General features: G+C 42.5%; 1 protein-coding gene across 4 annotated transcripts in view; it reads right to left on the bottom strand.

The window, feature by feature from the left end:
* The window catches only part of LOC128769173 (tensin-3-like), a 32,840-nt gene extending 13,910 nt beyond the window's left edge, over positions 1-18,930 (bottom strand). The window contains exons 1-12 of one of the 4 annotated variants that reach the window (XM_053882553.1): positions 18,716-18,930; positions 8,773-8,940; positions 7,743-7,793; positions 7,525-7,647; positions 7,374-7,438; positions 5,738-5,821; positions 5,354-5,466; positions 5,093-5,153; positions 4,281-4,356; positions 4,080-4,209; positions 3,945-4,010; positions 2,655-2,756 (exon numbers count right to left, since the gene is read on the bottom strand). In XM_053882553.1, coding sequence (XP_053738528.1) covers positions 2,655-2,756; positions 3,945-4,010; positions 4,080-4,209; positions 4,281-4,356; positions 5,093-5,153; positions 5,354-5,466; positions 5,738-5,821; positions 7,374-7,438; positions 7,525-7,647; positions 7,743-7,793; positions 8,773-8,922 — 1,021 coding nt within the window. In that variant the 5' untranslated portion in view covers positions 8,923-8,940; positions 18,716-18,930. Of the gene's footprint in view, positions 1-2,654; positions 2,757-3,944; positions 4,011-4,079; positions 4,210-4,280; positions 4,357-5,092; positions 5,154-5,353; positions 5,467-5,737; positions 5,822-7,373; positions 7,439-7,524; positions 7,648-7,742; positions 7,794-8,772; positions 9,618-18,715 lie in introns of those variants that run through there. The other 3 variants (XM_053882552.1, XM_053882554.1, XM_053882551.1) reach the window with 3 other exon arrangements.
* Between the last annotated feature and the right edge of the window lie 181 nt (positions 18,931-19,111).

Raw genomic sequence — 19,111 nt, forward strand, 5'->3', positions numbered from 1 at the left:
TATCCGACCTCCGACATCCGTCAAAACATTTATACGCAGCATTTATCATTTTGGTCGCAGCGGTCTGGCAGGTCTGTAAATAATCCCGGCTCCCGAAGCTCTGTAGCAGGAGGTCGCGAATGGCTATGCAATTATCATTCTCCCTCCATCTTAGTTCCAGCAAGCCCACAGCTCCAGAAAAACACAACAGCCAGTCGGAAGCATGATGAGGATAATAATCATCTTTGGGGTTTTTCCATCCCAAAACCAGAGCCTTCCGCGGGGGAGACAACAACCCTGGGAATTTTTCTGCACTGTACAAGCTGTGCGGAACGCTGTGTTCAAAACTGAGAACTAGCTGTTAGCTTTTCTTGCTCAGCAAACATTTGATAGCAGCAAAATAAATTCAGCAAAAATTTACAAAAAAAACGTGACTGAGCAAAGAATGTGATCACGTCTTGTTTTTAAGGACTGGTGGCAACAAGATGAACAGGTAGCTTGTTGCTTTACAAGGCAGTGATGTCACAAATGCTGTCATAGTTTTGAACAACAGTCAGCAAATTGAAGCTGAACTTATTGAGCTTCAGTGAGAGGAACGATACGCAAGATGAAGCCGCTAGTCATAATATAACCTTTGCCCATTTAAATTCTACAAACAAGGTTAGAAAAATGATTTAGTTTGGGTTACACTGTCAAGAAATGATGGAAATGTGTAGAAATAAAGGGTGTTAGCAGTACATTAGCTTAGCATTGTCAACTAACTGAAACTCAGCTGTTAAAACCTGTTGATAATTGCCATTTGTTTAAAAAAAAAAAAACAGGGAACAGGGAATGAAATAACATGTTGATTATGACTCATTTTGTTTGCACCAGAAATCATTCCAATAACTCTGTATTTATAGGTTTGCCTCACTGCTAGCTTAGCTGCGAGCTACACTTGTTGTTTATCAATGTAAACACAGCGCAAAGCCTGAAACTACTGGTAAATGTTTTATGCTATGGATGAAGTCTTTCTCTTTTTGGCTTAAATTTGTTCAAAAGTATGAGTGAATTGTCCAACATATCATGACATTTTCAGCAAGTGATGTTCACTTCCTTCAGCGTGTAGGTGAACCATCTGTTTGAAACTTGGAGGAGGTTTGCTCTACGCTTACGCCTTGCTAAACTCGTGGTTAGTTACCCTGTTTAAAAATATGCAAAAATACCAGAAATATTTCACATTTGATTTGGATGTTGATGTATATATATATATATATATATATATATATATATATATATATATATATATATATATATATATATAGAGTGGGCAGAAACTACTTTGAATGAGGAGGGTTGGCGCTAAAATTAAAAATAATAATAAAATAACAAAGTCCTTTAGTTACCTTGTAGACCTCCCGCGGAATTGAACCACTTTTTCGAATCCATTTGTGTCAAAACTGTCTATTTGTGGACAGTTTTGCAACTCCTTTTTACAGGCTAAGAGTGCACTCTTCTCTTTGCGAAGCCCAGGTTGAGAAACCACAAGATTTTGAAAAATAAGAGCCAGACAGTAGCGTATGCGAAAGTGACTTACTGCGAATGACTCTTCTTCAGGTGCCGTAGTGACATCTTCCTTCTTTACTTATTCCACTATTCATATTTATTTTATTTAGTTATCTATAGAAAAAGGTCTTTTAAGGTGCAGAAATTGTGATTTGAAGGCTTTTTTTTATTAAATCCTCTGATCCAGTGAAATATTCCACTTTATTAAAAATAAAAAAGTGAAATATATGTGTAAAATAAATATTAGATTTATATTTATTATCATTTTTAAAGAAGCTAATCACAGTTAGCTTTTTCATCTGAAAATCATGTCACAAATGTATAAAAGTAAGTAAAAGTATTCAATAAAAAGTACTCAAGAGAAATTAAATAATACTTTTAGGATCTTTTTAAACCCTTATATTTACGTATAAATGTGATTTGACAAGTCAGTATATATAATACATTCTAATATTTTTTTTAAATATTGTCAATGCTACCAGCACAAACGAAAACTTTTCCGACTCTGCTGGCAGGTTTGTTTTAGCCCAGCCATCTTTTAAAATGCCGCTCTTCATTCCCACTCGGGGATAAACACACTCTGGCTAGCGATTGAAGTAAATTAGCTTTTCTTTTCACAAGTTTAGCACAGCTGTGGCAAACGCTTTTTAAGACTTCCTCCGCCCGTGCGGCCGGCGAGTGACCGCCTCTCCAAGGGCCGGCGCGTCTGCCGGGGGAGCGCTGGTAAGTAGATGTAGAATTCCAACAAAGCTCCCAGTCTTCCCTCTCAGTTCTAGTGTTTACACGAGAAAACAAGCCTGTAAATATCCCACATGAATGCTCCGGAATACATGGCTTTGATGCCGCTCTTCTTTCATCACCCGAGGCAAGAATGAAACTTTATATGCTTCAAATGGATATTTTCATCAAGTCGTCTTATAAAATTGAGAAAATGAGGCCTGGGAATGGGAGGATGTGTTGGAGCGCCACCGCCGCGGCCTCTATTCTGGGAGGTTGTTGTGGTTGCGTCGCAGAGAGGCGACCGCAGCGAGGACAGGGTGGCTCTGACTGTGTGGGATGGTGGAGCTGCTTCTTGAGGAGTGACTGACTTCCTCTGAAGGGAACAAAAACTTCCATGCTAAAGTCAGTACCTTCGCCGTCACAGATGTTCTGGTAGGAGTCCCAGCGCGTCAGGGGGTCGGCCGTGTTGTAGTCCACCACAACATCCACGCCGTTATGCCATCTTTCAGCTCCTGCAAAGACATGACATCAAAGGAGGCTCCTTCGAAGAAGAAACTGAGGGGCCCCAGAATGGATCAAATGTGACCCTATACAAGACAACGTCTGAGTCGGGTCTGGTGCTTTCAGCCACTGTCTTTTCTTAAATTGAGTCAGGGAGTGAATACATTTTGAGATTTCAGGTTTGCTTCCACAATTCACAATTTCACTCTTCAGTCACCAGGTCGATGTCCACTTGTAGTAAAGAGTGACACATAACAATGGCCGTCTCCACGTTCAGGTTCTTATGCTGATGTAGCACTCAGGATTCTTAAGGCTCATGCTGTGTACTGTCTTGAGTTTTGCTGCTTGAGCTTGACAACGCCACCCTCAGGCCTGGCATGTGTACTACATCTTTTTTTCGTCGTTCTCAGTGGATTTATGTGGACACCTGATTTGACTCCATTTTTTCAGATTACTTTTTTGAAAACCAGAAGAGAAAAAGATCAGAAAAGAAAAGACAATTTTAAAAGAAAAAAATGTTCTTGTCGATTTACCAGTAAATGACAAAAAAACTGAACAGTTCTTTTGCTCCCTGATATAATATCTTTTTATGACGCTTTGTGATAATAACCAACAGTGGTTATTTGTAGACATGAAATGACACAGAAAATGTTTCTAGAAATTGACTCGCTCTACATTATTTTACTTTAAATTACATCCAAATAATGGGAGGGTTTTTTTTGCCGATAACGTGTTTGGGTTTTTATTCTACTATAAAAAGTACTACAGTATTTTACATTTAAATGCAAATAATCCCTTCATGAGGAGTGTTCTAAAAGGCGTAATAAATATACCATGATTGTTATTATTATTGTCATTATTATTATTGTTACTGATATTTTATCTGGTCTCAAACCCTGAAGCACGAATCAAAGCAGTTGACTTCCAAGCCAGACGAAGGTAAACACATGAAAGAGCAGCTCGCTCCGTCACACAAATCATTTCCACTGGTGTGGGCCTGCAGGGCTGCGCACGCTGAGCTCCTTTCCCACTCTGTCAGCACACACTTCACACTACATTTCCCCTCTGCAGCATTCCACATCGCATCACCCCGGGGGGCACGGGGGGGTGGGGGGTGAGGGGGAGTCACGTAATGGCACGGAAGCGGAGGGGAAAAAATCCCGCTTTTTCGACACAGTGTTGTGTTGTTTTGGACCTACCTGGAATCTTCTCCGGCCCCTCGGAAAACACCAGCTCCACTTTCCCGTAGTCGGGAAATCTGGGATCTGAAATGAGAATCCAGTCCTGTGAGCGTGTGGATCCGAGAAAATAAAAAAGCAGGAGAGTCAGCGGACCTTTGTTGGCGCTCTCCATGTCCTCCTTCTCGAACATCAGGTTGTAGCCCTGCACGGCTCCCGTGTGGAACTGCAGCCGGAATATCACCTGCCGCTCGGCCGTGATCTCGCTCTTGTGGTAGCACTTGATCTGGAGCAGATTTGGAGCAGAAGTTACGCATATCGCTGTGGAGGCAGGAGCATGACGGAAGAAGTTCTCACCATGATGTCTCCTTTGAGAAGCTGCGCAGGCTCCAAGACGACACAAATCCGACCCCTGTGGCCCGCGCCCACGTGACTGAGACACAAGCAAGACCTCATTTAGTTCAACCACATGATGCTCGGTCCCATCTGAGCACATCAAGTTCAAGTTAAAGACTGAGAGGCTCGGGGCCACATGACCCCTTTTGGCAGCAGCCCCTTATACACAACACGATAGGTTCTCAAAATATAGTTCAAAATGCCTCTATTTATCTAACAAAAAAGTGTCTTACATTAAGCGAACTCTCCTATATTCTTATTATAAAAAATCTGTAGAATATTGTTTTTTTTATATAATACCAATGTTATTACTATACTACTATATTTATTTTTATTTATTTTTAAACTTTATTTTCACCAATCTTATATGTTTATTGGAATAAAAATAAAAATAAAAATAAAAATACAAATAAAAATAAAAATAAAAATAAAATAGATAAAAATATTTTGTCAGGGTTCACAACTAGTTTCCTCGCTCGCTCCTGTGTGTTATGCAAGCAAGCTGGGGAATGTACTGCCACCTGCAGCCTGATAAGGTAAAAAACAAGGTATCTTCTTTCCATTTTTTAAAAATTTATTTAGGTTAGGTGTTTTTCTAAAACTAAACAACGTATTGTAAAAATTCATTTTTTTTCTGTGGACTTAGCTAAAGATTGAACTAAAAGGCAGATTTGGCCTCTGGGGCTTTTGTCCACTTCATTTCAGCAAAACAGTCCCAGATGAGTAAACATAGGCAGGAAAATGATCCTTGTACAGTGTGGAAAGTGACTTACTAGACTCCAGAGGAGTAGACCGCCTGCATGCCCTGGTACACCTTGATGTACGGTCTGCAGACTGAAAAGGAATTTGGTTAAAATATGTGACACCAGCTCAGTAAAGAACGATCACCTGCGACGGGGCTGGAATTTATTCTCAGAAAAGTGACGTTTACGAGCGAACAACCCGTAAAAATACGAGCCCTGCCTGCGGAGTCCTGTTTATTGATCTGCCTCTGATGTCGAGGTCCAGATGGCGTAGACGGAGAGCAGACCAACCTCCGGTGGAGTCGAAGTTCGGCATCCCGTGAAGAATGACGCAGTGCAGGAACAAGGGCGACGCGTTGATCTTCATGGAGCCGCTCAGAAGGCTGTTGAGGATCCAGACGTACCTGATAGAAGAGCATTGGAATTCACTGGGGAAGTGGGGCTCAGTGGCGCAGTGCCCTGAGGAAACCTCCCCGCTGTGATGTGTTTTTGGAGGCCGACTAAACCAACAGATATCGTTGGGATTAGCGGCAGATTATCACAGGAAGTCAAGCTGATCACAATAATTTCCACGGCAAACAGCCGCGGCTGGTGTGGAGTCGGGTGTCAGCGGCGCGAGACTCAGCCAGACGTTGGGCGGATTACAGGAGGGCGTGCTGGTGTTTTGGGGCTTACCGCTTCTGCGAAGGTGTCATCAACGCTGAGACCTTATCATCGTAGTATTTCCTCATGGCGAAGCGGTCCAACGCTTGGTCAGCACTTTGAGGGAGACACAGCAGATCTTTCAGGCAATTACGAACAAAGCTGGAGACTCAACCGCGGTCACTGTTAACCCTTTAGTTACAGCGGAGCAGGGGTGAAGGACAGGAGTGAAAGTTGGAGAGACAAGAGACTCCAGCAGGGAGGAAGAGAATGCTGGCTTTAAGTCAACATGAAGGGGGGGCGGAGGACGGAGTGTGTGTGCTCAGCTCGGCCATTCAGACCACATAAAACCAACAGGCTTTTCAGCGCAGCTCTGTTTCTCTCTCGTCATCCATTCACTGCCGCCTCTGCTCCATTGTCAATATGCCTCATTGTTTTACTATCTCTTCCTCTTTCTGCCCTCTTGTCTTCACCTTGGTGACCCGGTGCTCCTCCGGGACACAGGCCCCTGACCGCACCATGAAAGAGTTCATCATGTGGATGCAGGAATATTGTTTAAACATCATGGAATAGAGAGAAGCATCACAGGAGGAAAAGGGGAAATAGTGACTGAGTAAACAAGCCACACTATGTGACCCAACATATTGGTTTGTATGTTTCGTTATGATGAAAACTGGAACAGTTTATTGAAGGTGAATTGATCATTGGAAGGATTTTGATCAATGATCCAACAAAAATAAAATCATACTCTAGATTCTCTGTATTCATATGGATTTTGAACAATATAATAAAGGGAAAATAAAATGTATATGGAAAGAATTCCATGAAAAATATACATGATAAAAAGAATAAAAACAAAAACAGTCAAATACTATAGTACATGGTAATATATTGTTAAAATGTGTGGTATTCATGCAAATACATAGAAAGAAATCAATTTATTAGTATAAGCTTATTTTTTCTAAAATTAGCAAATTAGAAAAAGGGCTATTTTTATTTGAAAAATAAATGAAAAAAAATCTTATTTCGATAAAAACAGTAGAAGAAATAGAATGAAATAAAATAGATTAAAAGATAATCTGAAAAATAAATGAAGTTGTAAAAGGCATCTTGAACTATAAAAATAAACAAGAGAATAAATCTAAAATAATGAAAAAAAAATCTGCTTTCAAATACAATACATGGGAACAGCTACTTTATATTTATGAAAATGTATTAAAAGTAAATGTAAATAGAGAAAGGCAAGGACAGTATTTGTGCTTCAAAGAGTATATGACTCTTGGATGAAGCCTCTGCCAGCAATTCTTCTCTGAGGACCAACTCTGACTCCAACTAACGTGACCACCAGTGTTATGAGAAGTCAGTTTTCTCCCGGAAGCACGGCGTTCCCGAACCTGATCCCGTTTCCAGGAGCGAATTCAGAAGCCGAGATGCTTCGCAGCTGAATCATGCAACTCAATCCGCGGTGATTCACGGCTTTAATTGTGTGGTTTTCCCTTTTGGAGCTTTGACTCACGTCTAGATCACATAGAGGCCTGAAGTTGGAGCCTTTGACTAAATCTGCTGTGACACTTCTCCATGACCTCGGGAGGATTGTTGATACGGTTTTCCAGAAATGATTCGTCATCAATGGAACGGCTTCAAACAATTCCAAAGAGGATGAAGTTACCTGGCGGAGACGTCGGTGAAGTGGACGAAGGAGGAAATGATGACACCGATGCGGCCTTTCCCACCCTGAGGAGAGAAGAACGTTTGAGGTTCTCCTAGCTCTATTGGACCGTGAGTCATGTTCAGGCGTGAGGTGGAGGAAGGGCCCTCACCCTGCAGTGGATGACCACCACGTGAAGCGGGTCGGCGTTCAGCCAGCTCTCCATGGCTTTGCAGATGGTGCAGATCTTATCCAGAGGTGGAGCATGCAGGTCGGGCCAGCCTGTGTCCAGCGTCTGGAAGTCAAACATCACCACAGTAAGTTCACCCTCACAACAGTTCAGGCTGTTTCCAAGCACATCTGTCCCACAGGTGCGCTTCAGACGCTCACCTTCTGGTTCATTCTGGAGAGGTCATGTCTCCTCTCTGACAGGTTGATGATCTGCAGAGTCAGAAGAACAGATCACCAGTCGAGTCATGCGTGAGGGGAAGGAGTTTATCTTTAAGGTTTGGAAGGTCACCAAAATATACATTAGAAAATGAAGGAGTATCATACAGTCGGGAGGAAAAATGTTTATATTCATGTATAATTAGTTAACAAATATATTACAGTAAAATTAATATCATACAAATTTTGAAAATGATTTAAAATTATTTTTCATAGAGAGGATTAATAAAGTGTTGATAGCCTTATATTAACCATAAATTAAAAAAAAAATAATATTAAGTAGCAGCAGTCAGCGAAAAAAAAATGACACAAAATCTATTTTTATATTATATATTTACACTATTTTTTACCAGCTGAAACAATAATCTTTTTAATTTAATAAGAGAAATTTAGATTAGTCATGTGGTTAAGGATGAGAAAATAAAAAAAATGTTATTACTTAGATACCTATTATTAAAACAAGAGAACACTAAATAAATCGATAATGAAAAATTATGATATGAAAAAATATATATATATAAAAAAATATATACATAAATTTTGTATCTAAATATTTATTTTTTATGATTAAAAAAACTAGAAAAAAATAGAACAAATTCAACAATTTTAATTGAAAAATCTTTATATAGATATTTTTGGAAAAATGAAATAATTCACAATTATATATTCAAAATGAAAAAAAAAATATGACAGAAAACAAAATATAATAAATGTCAACTAAAAGCTTAACAAAAAAAGACCTTTGAGAAACAACAGTATCTATATTTGAAAGTTATGGAAAAAAGCAAATTGTGCATGTAATTCAGGTCATTAAATTTAAGGGTCACACGGGTCAGGCAGGGGTCAAAGTAGAAGAGGTCAGACCACAGTGGACTGAGCAGCAGCTTCTGTATTGATCTTGACAATAACAGATGAGCTGTGTTATCTGGGTCTTGGTCCATGAGCCGTGACATGATCTCAGCGCGGCACTGACCAGGTAATTGTCCGCATGCTTGGACTTGAGCATGCGGGTGACGTCCTTCAGGTTGTGAGCGTAGATCTCCTCCGAGCAGCCGCGCGGGAAGGACACGGCAATGATCCGCTCTGTGATGTAGGTCAGGTCCAGCTCGTATCCCTCCTCCATCTTCGCTCCCAGACCTTCCTGCAGACAGCGCACAGAGAGAGCCGTTACCACCATCCCACTCGCGGCCCGAGTCAATATTTGACGGCCAAAGTCCTCCGCTCCACTCATTGTGTCCAAGTTTCCCGCCGATATCTTCAGAGGGCGAGTGTGACAGTGGGTGTTTTGTTTGCACTGGAACGGTCAACAGTGTGTCACACTGACGGCAGCTTTCTTATAACAAGGGAGATGATTAGCACTTATCTCACAGCAACAAAGGGAAGATAAACTTTTCCAAGAATTCCGGTTGAAACCAGCGGCTGCAAATCCCAGAGACAGGCCGTGTCCCTCTGACCTCATGGTCATGAACTTCCTGTAACGGTGGTCTACCCCTCCTCATCCTCTTATCTGCTCATCTCAGGCCGCGCCGCTCCGAGGTGGAGGTCGTCCTAAAATAACATGGACGTCATGCACCAGCCGCTTCTGCTGAGCAAAGCTATGAAAATAATGTCACAGTATCCCCCAAATTCCGCCTCATGAGTCGGAGTGCTACCTCCTGAATTCACTTGCTACAGCTCAGCCGCCCATCTGCACGAGTCCATCACAAAAACAGACCATATTTCAGCATGACTTTTCTAAATCTTGATAGAAACTGAAAAGCACAAACAGATTTTAAGTCTTTGTTGACATGTAGCAGAGCCAGGATGAGCAGACGTTCCTCCTCCCACTGAAGGGAGTTGAAGTTTGAACCAATCACTACAGCACTGAACAACAATAGTGCAACAGTTTCTACCCTGAAAAGGCAAATTTGTGCCTCAAACTTGGCGTTAAACGTTTGCTGTGTCGACTCTTTTGTGTGAAAATGTTTGTTTTTAAATGTAATACACAGCTTGAAAATGCTGCCACATGTTGACAAACAACGATGTATGTTTTTGGACCGTGGGAGGAAACCTGAGTGCACAGGGAGAAAGTATCAACCCCACACAGAAAAGGCTCAAGAGTTGCTTCCAGCTGTAACTGAAGCTGTGACCTTCTTAACGTGAGGCTGTTTAGCTCAGTATTCAAGGGCGTATTATTGAGAGTTAAAATAGAAATATTATCAGTTTTCTCTTGGCCAGTTTTCTGGGGCGACATATCAACTCTTCATTTTATCTACAAATCTGCTATTAAGAATTTTGAAACCTTTATTTTTGTTTAAATGGATATTTTTTAACTCAATATTCTGACCTAACTTTTAACTGTTTTTAAATTTGTATTCGTTTTTTTTAATTTCTGCACAATTTTTATTTTTATATGATTTGTTTATATATTTAAAGCCCTAATTTACAGAAATTAAAATTTTATTTCTTAAAAAATCAAACATAAATTTGACCTAACACTATCACATGATTGTTTTTGCTGTGAATCACAGAATCATTCATGAACCATGAGACATTCAGTCAATCATCAATTCAGTAGTCAGTTGCGTAACAGTCTGATGGTCAAATCTAGGTCATTTCTAGACTTAAAACCTGAGTGTAACCAGTGTATTAACTGAGTCTGCGTGATGCTACTGTGACTCCAGCAGCTAAACCTGCGTATAACGGACGTGAACGCCATAAAAAATATCAAATATCTCTGTTTTGCTGTTGAGATTGTTTGCTGTGACTCAAGAATGTGTCACAAGTGAAGCCTGAAACGGCTGCAGGCCGCATCCAGGAGGGGGCCGGAGAGGGAGCCGTAAACCAGGAGGACAACTCTGCCACGGCTTTGACTCGCCCTCAGAGCGGAAAGAAAGAGGCCTGAGTGTATGAAGGGGTCATCACACAAAGCACCGTGGAGAGTGTGCTGAATAACAGGCGCGAGGGGTCTTTGGGGATCCCTGGAATTAATGGCACGGTGAGTCTGGATCCTCGGAGACTGGAAAGAAAAACTCCTGATGGATGGAGAATTAATTATCAGGTGCTTGTGCTCTGTATCTTCAGGGCAAAGGCCTCCAAAGTAAAAGGCCCTGGATTGTTTTGAGGGGTCTGACTGGAGGGATGGCGGGAAATTTGACCCCTGGCTGACCTCTGCGAGAATTTGACTTTGTAAATTGGTCACTTTTCAGTGTGTGTGGAGAGTTAAGCTTCTATAGGCTCAGGTTCTGTAGCCTCGACAGACCTACAGAATTTTCTGAGACAGTTTTGGGGTCACTTTCAACAACAATTGTCACCACAAAGATGTCATCCAAGTTGGGGATGAGATCTAGTATATTAGGCTCCTGTTCACAAGTGAGGGAAGGCAGGAGGCTGAGTGCCACAGGCCGATGAGTAGAGGGGCATCCTAAAGAACCGAGCCATCCCAGGGAGGCAGGAAGAAAGGTACCTTAACCCCGAGCGATTTGGTGACCCTCAAGTGGTCACTGGTTCCCTCGGCCTCTTGCCTTAAAAAAAAAGACTAAATCAGATGGGGGCAGGGCTAAAGTAGCAATAAGATTTGGACACCATCGTCCCTTGGAACTTCAGCCCCCAGAGTGGCGCCATCAGCTCGGTGAGTGGTGGATGACAGCAACCACGGCTAAGTTTCTATTCCATAGGATCTGGGCTCTGAGACATATATTGCAGTTGGCATGAACACGTCTTTGTAGTTAGGCTATGAGCACCACCCGTGAGAGAGACTAGCGTCTAGCAAAGCTTCAGCAGGCATCCCAACTGGGAGGATGTTCAAGGTTCAAGCCGTGACATAGTAGACCTAGGAATGCGCCTGTATTCACCCAGATCAGGAGGAAGTTTCTCCGTCGAAGGTGGTCTAATCGCTGCCCTATTGAGAAAAGTCCAGTCAAGTTTGTCAAATCTTAGGCTGTGTCCCATTTCTCACCCTAACCCTGGGTTTTGCCCGTTCACCTGTAAGTGTAGTGTGTCCCAATACACCTCAGACCGAGGGCACTGGCCGTTCACCACTTGAAATGATCCCTTCAAACCAAGGCGGCTCCGGAGCTGACTTGAAACCAAGTGGGAATATGAAGTGTGCAGAGGTTTCCAGGAGACCAAAGTACTTTATTTAAAACCAGTGTTGGATAGGACAACAGGGACTCTTTAGTAAGGAGGACTACTACCGTTTGTTGACTTTCTCTGGTATCACATGTTGGTCGACCGTGTCTGACAACATGAACAATACAACATGTATGTACAACAGTATGTTTTTATTTCTTCTGAACTAAAGTTAGCATCCACATCCCTCTAACAGATTTATCACCACAACATAGCGGCGAAGCCGGCTTTGGCTCCGCCCATTTCTCCTCCGTTGGTTCACCAAAGCGAGTGAGATGATCAGCGCCGATGCAAGAGGTTGCAAAAACTGGCGTTTCCAAAACACGGCAGCCAATGACACGTTGTCTTTACATGTGACGTCACTTCACTTTGTCGTCGTAGTGGAGGGCACTCAGAACCAAGTGCTAGTGTTACGTGCTAGTGTTAGGGTGAGACATGGGACACAGCCTTACTCTCAACTATTACTGAAGCGACTTCAAGTATTTGCACTTATTAAATTCCAAAACTATTAATCCGCAGCGCGACAAATGAGCGTGAGCTGAATCAGATAATTGGAGCAGGTTCACTTTGGGTCAGTGAACTGCTGATCACACAGACTGGGAATAGTAATATCAAAGAAGTTTCCACCTAGAAACTCGTAGTGCAACAAGAAAAAGAGCTGGCATGTTGTAAACATATCACCTCATCCGGATCTGGTTAAATCAGTTCGTCCAGCTGCTTCACATGATGGAAACACCTTCACAAAGTTCTTGGTGAGAAAAGATCGGATTTAAAGACCCAAGATTTACGTGTTTTGGCGCCTTATGACTCGATGAGTTACTTGTTTCCACAGATATGAATTGGTTTGGTAAATATTCTTGTCCTTAATTGGATCTTGGCACCACATGCAGGAACCAAAAGAGAAACACGAAAGTGAAATTCCAGTATGTTCCAGTAAACTCATGCAACACCCCTCCTGATCCAAAACCTCTCACTTCTCATACTTGTCATTCGGGCCGAAACGCGCCGTGCCTCAGCACGCACCGAACATAATTGCACTTTAATTTGCCCCAACTGCTTTTGTTCCCGGTTCGAGGCGAAGTATTAGCTCACAAAAACAGAAAAAGCCAGTGCCAAGGAGCTGAAATCCCTGAAGCCCACCCATGGCACTGTGAGAGCTGCCGAGGCCGATGTGAAAAAAAAAAGGCCAGATCTTCGGCAGACAAGCCGCGGCAGGTTTATTAAGATCAGGATGTCGGGGGATTAGGGTGTGTCTGGCTCCCCGCGCTCCAGCCCCTGCAGGTAAGAGCTTGACTGGGCAGCCAATTGATCTCACAGCTACGTCTATTTTTTTTTCAATTTTTACTAATGTTTCCTCCAGAAATGAACCCCAGTTGATATCAAAGACCAGAGCCACACCCTCCACCTGGAATATTCCATGAAAGAGCAGGGGCCTATCTGGACTCGACCATGTCTCCGGTGGGTTAAACCAGGCGAACAGTGACCTCATGGTTGTTTTTGAATCCACTGTGGCGACAGAAGTTGGCAGAAACCATGCATACTTGTCTCTCGCGGACAATAAAACTCGGCGGCGCGGCAGTAACGCGATCCATTAACATGAATTTACATGGTTCGTACATGTCCCGGTCTGCATTTTCCATTAGGCATTATTTAATACTTGTTTTCGCATTCGAGTGGAGAGTCATAAAGAATAAGAGGCTTTGAATGTCAAAACAAAACACGGCGTCACATGTTCACTGATGGACGTCACCCTCGCTGAAAACAAACTGAGTCATAATTCTTTACTCAATATAAATATTTTGGTCAAAATACGATGGGTTGCTGCACTTTTCTAGATAGCTTTTATTTTAGGGTTGTTATTATAATTCAGTTTCTTAATGTTCGATTCTGGACATTCCATTTGTGAATGTTACAATTTTATCATTGAAATAATATTCATAAAAGGCGTGTTATTCAGTTCAATGTAGCCAACACTAACACATCATCTGCAAAATGAGGCTGAAAAGTGTATAGTTGCATTTAAATCTAAGATAATAGGATTTTAATCGCAAGAAAATCACCAAAAGAAAGAGCACATTTTTCCAAATATAATGGCTCTACTTTAAGTTTCGGAGAGCCCATGTGCTTCTCCAACCTCTTTCATAATGTACTAGAGCCACTAAAGCAGTTTTTGTCTCACCGACCAGGTCCATCTGACAACCATGGCCTCTGACCTTGTGACAATGTTAAATAAGCTCCAGAGCTTAGGGCAGATTGTTCAACAATGGACAATGAACATGTAAAATCTATACAGAAAACAATGTATCAACACCAAAATTAGCCAACATGGTTACCGTTTTTTGGGGGGAAAAACACTTCTTTGGCGGTTTCCATTTGAGGCATCTACAATAAGTTCATCACCACATCCATGAACCTCATTGGACATCATCCTCTTTTGCCCTGTCACATCCATCACCAGCATTGGTCTCCTCTCCACTCATTCCACCCTGCCTGCACTCTCTTCTGCACGAGCTTCAGTTGACTGAGCTGGTGTAGTTTGGCCATAGGGAGCAAGCCTTGACACTCACCGGTGTCTACGAAGCCCTTGGCAACCTGGGCAGACCACCCCTCAAAGGTCAGGGCTGTTTAAAAGAAACAGTGGAAGTTTGGCCCGTAACACAGCCACTAAACAAGACATACAATTATGATACATAACTACAACCTGCAGCTAGAATTGACTTTTACCATATGGAATTACATGCGCCAAAATGGACGGTGAAATGAGCGCGGTGACATAAGCGTTTCGTAGCAGTTACACCGAACTACCCGCTAGGATTACGCACACATATGACAGCAATCAAACAGCCCCTTCCCCCGGTTCCACTCTGACATGTTTGACACACGATTTAGCTGAAGAAAGCAGCTGAGTCAGGCTGCGCTGGAGTCGACATGAAAAAGGAAACATTTTAAGCGCTGTCATAACAACTGGTTCTATTTTGTAAGGGAGAGTAAACTGCACAAGCCGCCGTTCTGTTTGTTTATTTCAAACTTAACAATCTCCTGTCTGCAAACCTGAGTAACGCCTATGGTGCCATAAATGCTTCAGGAAGTCTGGCTGCCTGCAGGGGAACCGACGGGCTGAAATGTTCTTCACTATTTTCAGTTTATGTTTTTCCTCCTGTGGAAATGTTGCCACGTGTTTGTTTATCCAGGCGTTGTGCAACAACTCTTTTTTCCAACTGCCCCTCGGCTGATAGTTTCTAACAGCCCATTCTCCAGGAAGCGATTTCACAGAGTTTAAGAAAAAAAAAAATCATTAGTCTGATGACGGTGAAACAAATGGAGTGGCATGTTGCTGGAAGGCTTTTATTTCATGCTCAGGAGCTTGTTTGTCTTTCCTTCCTGGTCTGTTTGTAGTCAAAACTCTTATGCAACGCAACTGTGAAACGCATTATTATTCCCGTCCTGGCTTTTTTCTTCAGGAAAATTTTTGACCTTTTGCCTAATGGTTAGCTAGCTAGCTAGCTAGCTAGGGATGCAGCTCAAACATCAGAGCCTCAGGAAATATTCTCAAGCTCAAGTTTTTCAGTTACAGTCCAAATCCATCCAGTATCCCAAAAGATATTTCCCTTTCTAAGAATGCCACATAGCGGGATGGCGAATTTTGCGAGTTCCAGTTATTGAAGTCGGGAAACAAGATAGTGGCAGCCATGAGAGCTATTGTCACGTGTGCCTTCTCAGGATATAAGCAGCTTGGAGGAAGGACGGAGAGGAAACAGAAAAATCTCAAAATATGTGTGTTTGCTGTAGCGTATTTCATTAATTCAAACATCTACTTCTTGTTTACATTCAGGGAAGCCATCTTGGATTGCATACTCAAGGTGGTGATCACTTCCGACTAGTTTCTGCTTTGGTTTAATGGACCTTTCAATAGGGCCCAACATCTGATTTTGAAAGGCAAGTTCAGGCTTTACGAAAAACAAAAAACTGGTCCAAGATGGACACCGACTAAATACAGGGTTCTTTACCCCCAGTGTAGGCAATACCATCCTACTGTAGCCACATTAGGGGATTCACATTTTCACAGACCGTAGTGCCCTCACCATCCTGGTTTCAACATCCAAGGTTAAACTAGGGTTAGGGCTAAACGCAAGGCTAGATTTATGCCTATGATCTGACCTAGTCTCTAATCGAATGAGCACTTTGTATTCCCTGGTAAACATACCAGAAGGATGAATGACATCGTACTATGGTCAGTTAAGCGCTACGGAAACCCCCAAAATCTTAGTTCTGTTCTTGGGTTGAGATGGAAATACCAACCCAGCAGCTGGGCTTTTTTCTGTCTCCGTACATCCTTCACCGTCCTCCTTAATGGTCCACCTTAAAAGGCCTCCGATGATGGTAAGGGAGCGCTAACATTGCGAGTCACACTTCATGCAATGCGTGATGAAAACTGGGGTCCAGCATAGATGCCCCTATGCTGCTACAGTGCTGGGGAGAGCCAAATGCTAAAGAGCTAATACGTAGCAGAGTCATCAAGGCTGAGAGAAACACCTCAAATTTACCTGCAGACGGATGAAAATATGTTCATTGTGAGTCATAATAACTGAAAAATGTGGGGTAAATTCATGTAGAGAGGCGTTTTGCGCTTCAAAATAAACTTAGCTGAGGAATATGCCGAGCGTGACGGAACATTTAAAGATGCTGAAGGGAAACAGTCCTGATCTCATGTTGAACTCTCAAACGTCGTATTGGATATTGGATAGGAAAAGCCAAGGCAGACAAGACTGCGAGTTCAAGGAACTTATTATCAAGCCAGTTTTGATCCAAATGACTTCTATTTTCTTCATATGTGGGCGAGGCTGTCTGCAGCAAAATAACTAGCCCGTTAAAGAGCTCAGAAAAGACACAAAGCCACAGTTTGTTTGGGTTTTTTTTTTTCCCTCTCCCCGGTCCTGGAGCCATATGTACGTACTTTCATTGTGGTTTCGACACCCATTGAAAAAGAGCCCGAAATAAACAAAACCATGAAGTCCATTGAAGACAAAAGACGGCGTGTGGCGGGCGGTTTTATGAATCTGGAAGTCTAACGTGTACTTGGAGATTTTTTGAAGGCGAAAAACAACAACAGCCCGAGTTTACTGTGTGCGCTTAAAGTATTCCCTAATTACCGCGTTCTATCCCAAGGTCATAGAGGAATGCGTTCCGACACGGATGGGGTTCCCACTCTTATTATTCACGCCATCCCCCTTTATTTCTCTTTTTTTCTCCTCTGTTTAATGGCTCACACATGGCCCCCATGAAACCAGTTCCGCTTCCAGTACACGACCCCGATCAATCCAGAGCTCATTTTTTAAAAAACGCTAAGCAGTAGGTGAAGTGGCTGGAGGGCAGATATTATTCATACAAGTGACCTGAAAATAGAACAACGGCTATAATTGCCAGTTCTGGAGAAAGAAAAAAAAAAGTTTCTCATCTCTCCCTGCTCTGTAATTATAAGCCTTATCTTGAAGGTCTGAAACCTTCATGCCGCTTGAAAGAAAAGGTAAACGCAGGTGTGTCCGACTTCATGTGAGCGACAGGTAAAGAGGACGACAGCTGCTGTGATGTAAGCAACAATGGCTGCCGGAAAATCTACAGCCCTCCGGCCACAAATACCACGCAGCAGCTGTGGCGGTTTAGAAAAAACATTATCTCCCAAATTGTCCGACGGTTTATCCAGCGTAGTGACCAAACTGTTTCTTCCACAATAATGCCTTCCATGTGGCTCCCATTATGTATAAAAGGAAACCTAAAGGAAACCCGAATTACAGAAAGCAGGATAGACTGAGGAGGACGTTCAGATCTCATGATCCACGAGAACCATTTCTCGGAGCAAAATGAAATACGCAGTGGAAATATCATATATTCACAACCGTTTTGTACAAATAAGCATGATTTTTGTCATGAACTTCTGGTTATTACTCACATTGTTTTGGTCTTTCAATATCATATCTTCATGTTTGTTGTTATTGAATTATTAGAATCTAACACATGCTTTTGTTATTTCTATTGTATTCCTTTTCCCTCATATTTTCAACGTTTAAATAATATTACAATTATTCAACTATTTATACTCACATTATGTTTATTTCGATATTCTATATATATTTTCCCAAGTATTTATTTGTATTTATTTATTGATATTAATGTCATATGACAACTTTAACTCATAGTGTACCATGTAGAGATAAAAATGAAACTTTTTTTTTTACTGTTAATCCTCTTTTTAAGTCGTCACCTGATCAATAAACTTTATTCATCTTTAAATGCACCTCCACAAAATACTTTTAATCTGAGGTGTTTTTTTCTGACCACACTGCTTTATTTTCGGTCGCATTTTCGCGCTTTCCTTATGTAATATCAGGGCATTTCTCTGACTGACTTTAAGACCATCGCCTGCAGCAGCCCACATTCTCCTGACGACCTTTCGGGGGGCATAAAACGTCATAAAAGGAGTCTTTTATTTTGAAAATATCACGAGATCAATGACTGCCCCGTTTGAATGGGTCTCTGTGTCCCTTCATTTCTGCGAACACGCACACACTCGCAGACACGCACAGCCAAGGTAAATATTGAAAGCGGTGGCCTGTTTCCCTCTTTGAATAAATGGGCACTTCATAGACCCCCTCCGCCCCCCACACACCCTTCCCCAAAAAAGTTGAATAGTAATCCAGTGCGTGTGGAACTTTAATCCTGCCTTTATGTACTGACTCGCCGGAGATCCAAAAAAGCCCCCGCGGTAAATGATTAACCCCGAAAAACAGACAAGTTTAAAAGGCTCTTACTTTTGAGGAGACTGTGATTCGGAGCTTCTCTTTGTCGCTCAGAGCCGCTGGCCGTCACACGCGCGTATCGAGGCGCATTTCTCTCTGCAGGAATGTGGCCCCTCTGAGTTCTCACGGACTTGCGCGGGTCCAAATGGAAGTCCGCGCTCGATCCGTGTTGATCGGTCGAATCTCTGCGCACTTCTTCCGAGGCGAGCAGCCGCTGCAGCCGCCACAAGTCCTGGCACGGGACGGTCCTCCTCCTGGCGCTCGCTGTTCCCTCCCCCAAAACATCCTCCCTCCGCGCGCTCCATTTGTTCTCACCCGCTCCCCTCACACGCAGACAGACTTCCTCCCCCTCACACCCCCCGAGTTGTTGGACCCCCTGGAAAGTTTTTTTTCTATCTGACACAAACA

Source organism: Synchiropus splendidus, chromosome 13 (genome assembly GCF_027744825.2).
Source record: "Synchiropus splendidus isolate RoL2022-P1 chromosome 13, RoL_Sspl_1.0, whole genome shotgun sequence".
NCBI classification, from domain to species: domain Eukaryota; kingdom Metazoa; phylum Chordata; class Actinopteri; order Syngnathiformes; family Callionymidae; genus Synchiropus; species Synchiropus splendidus.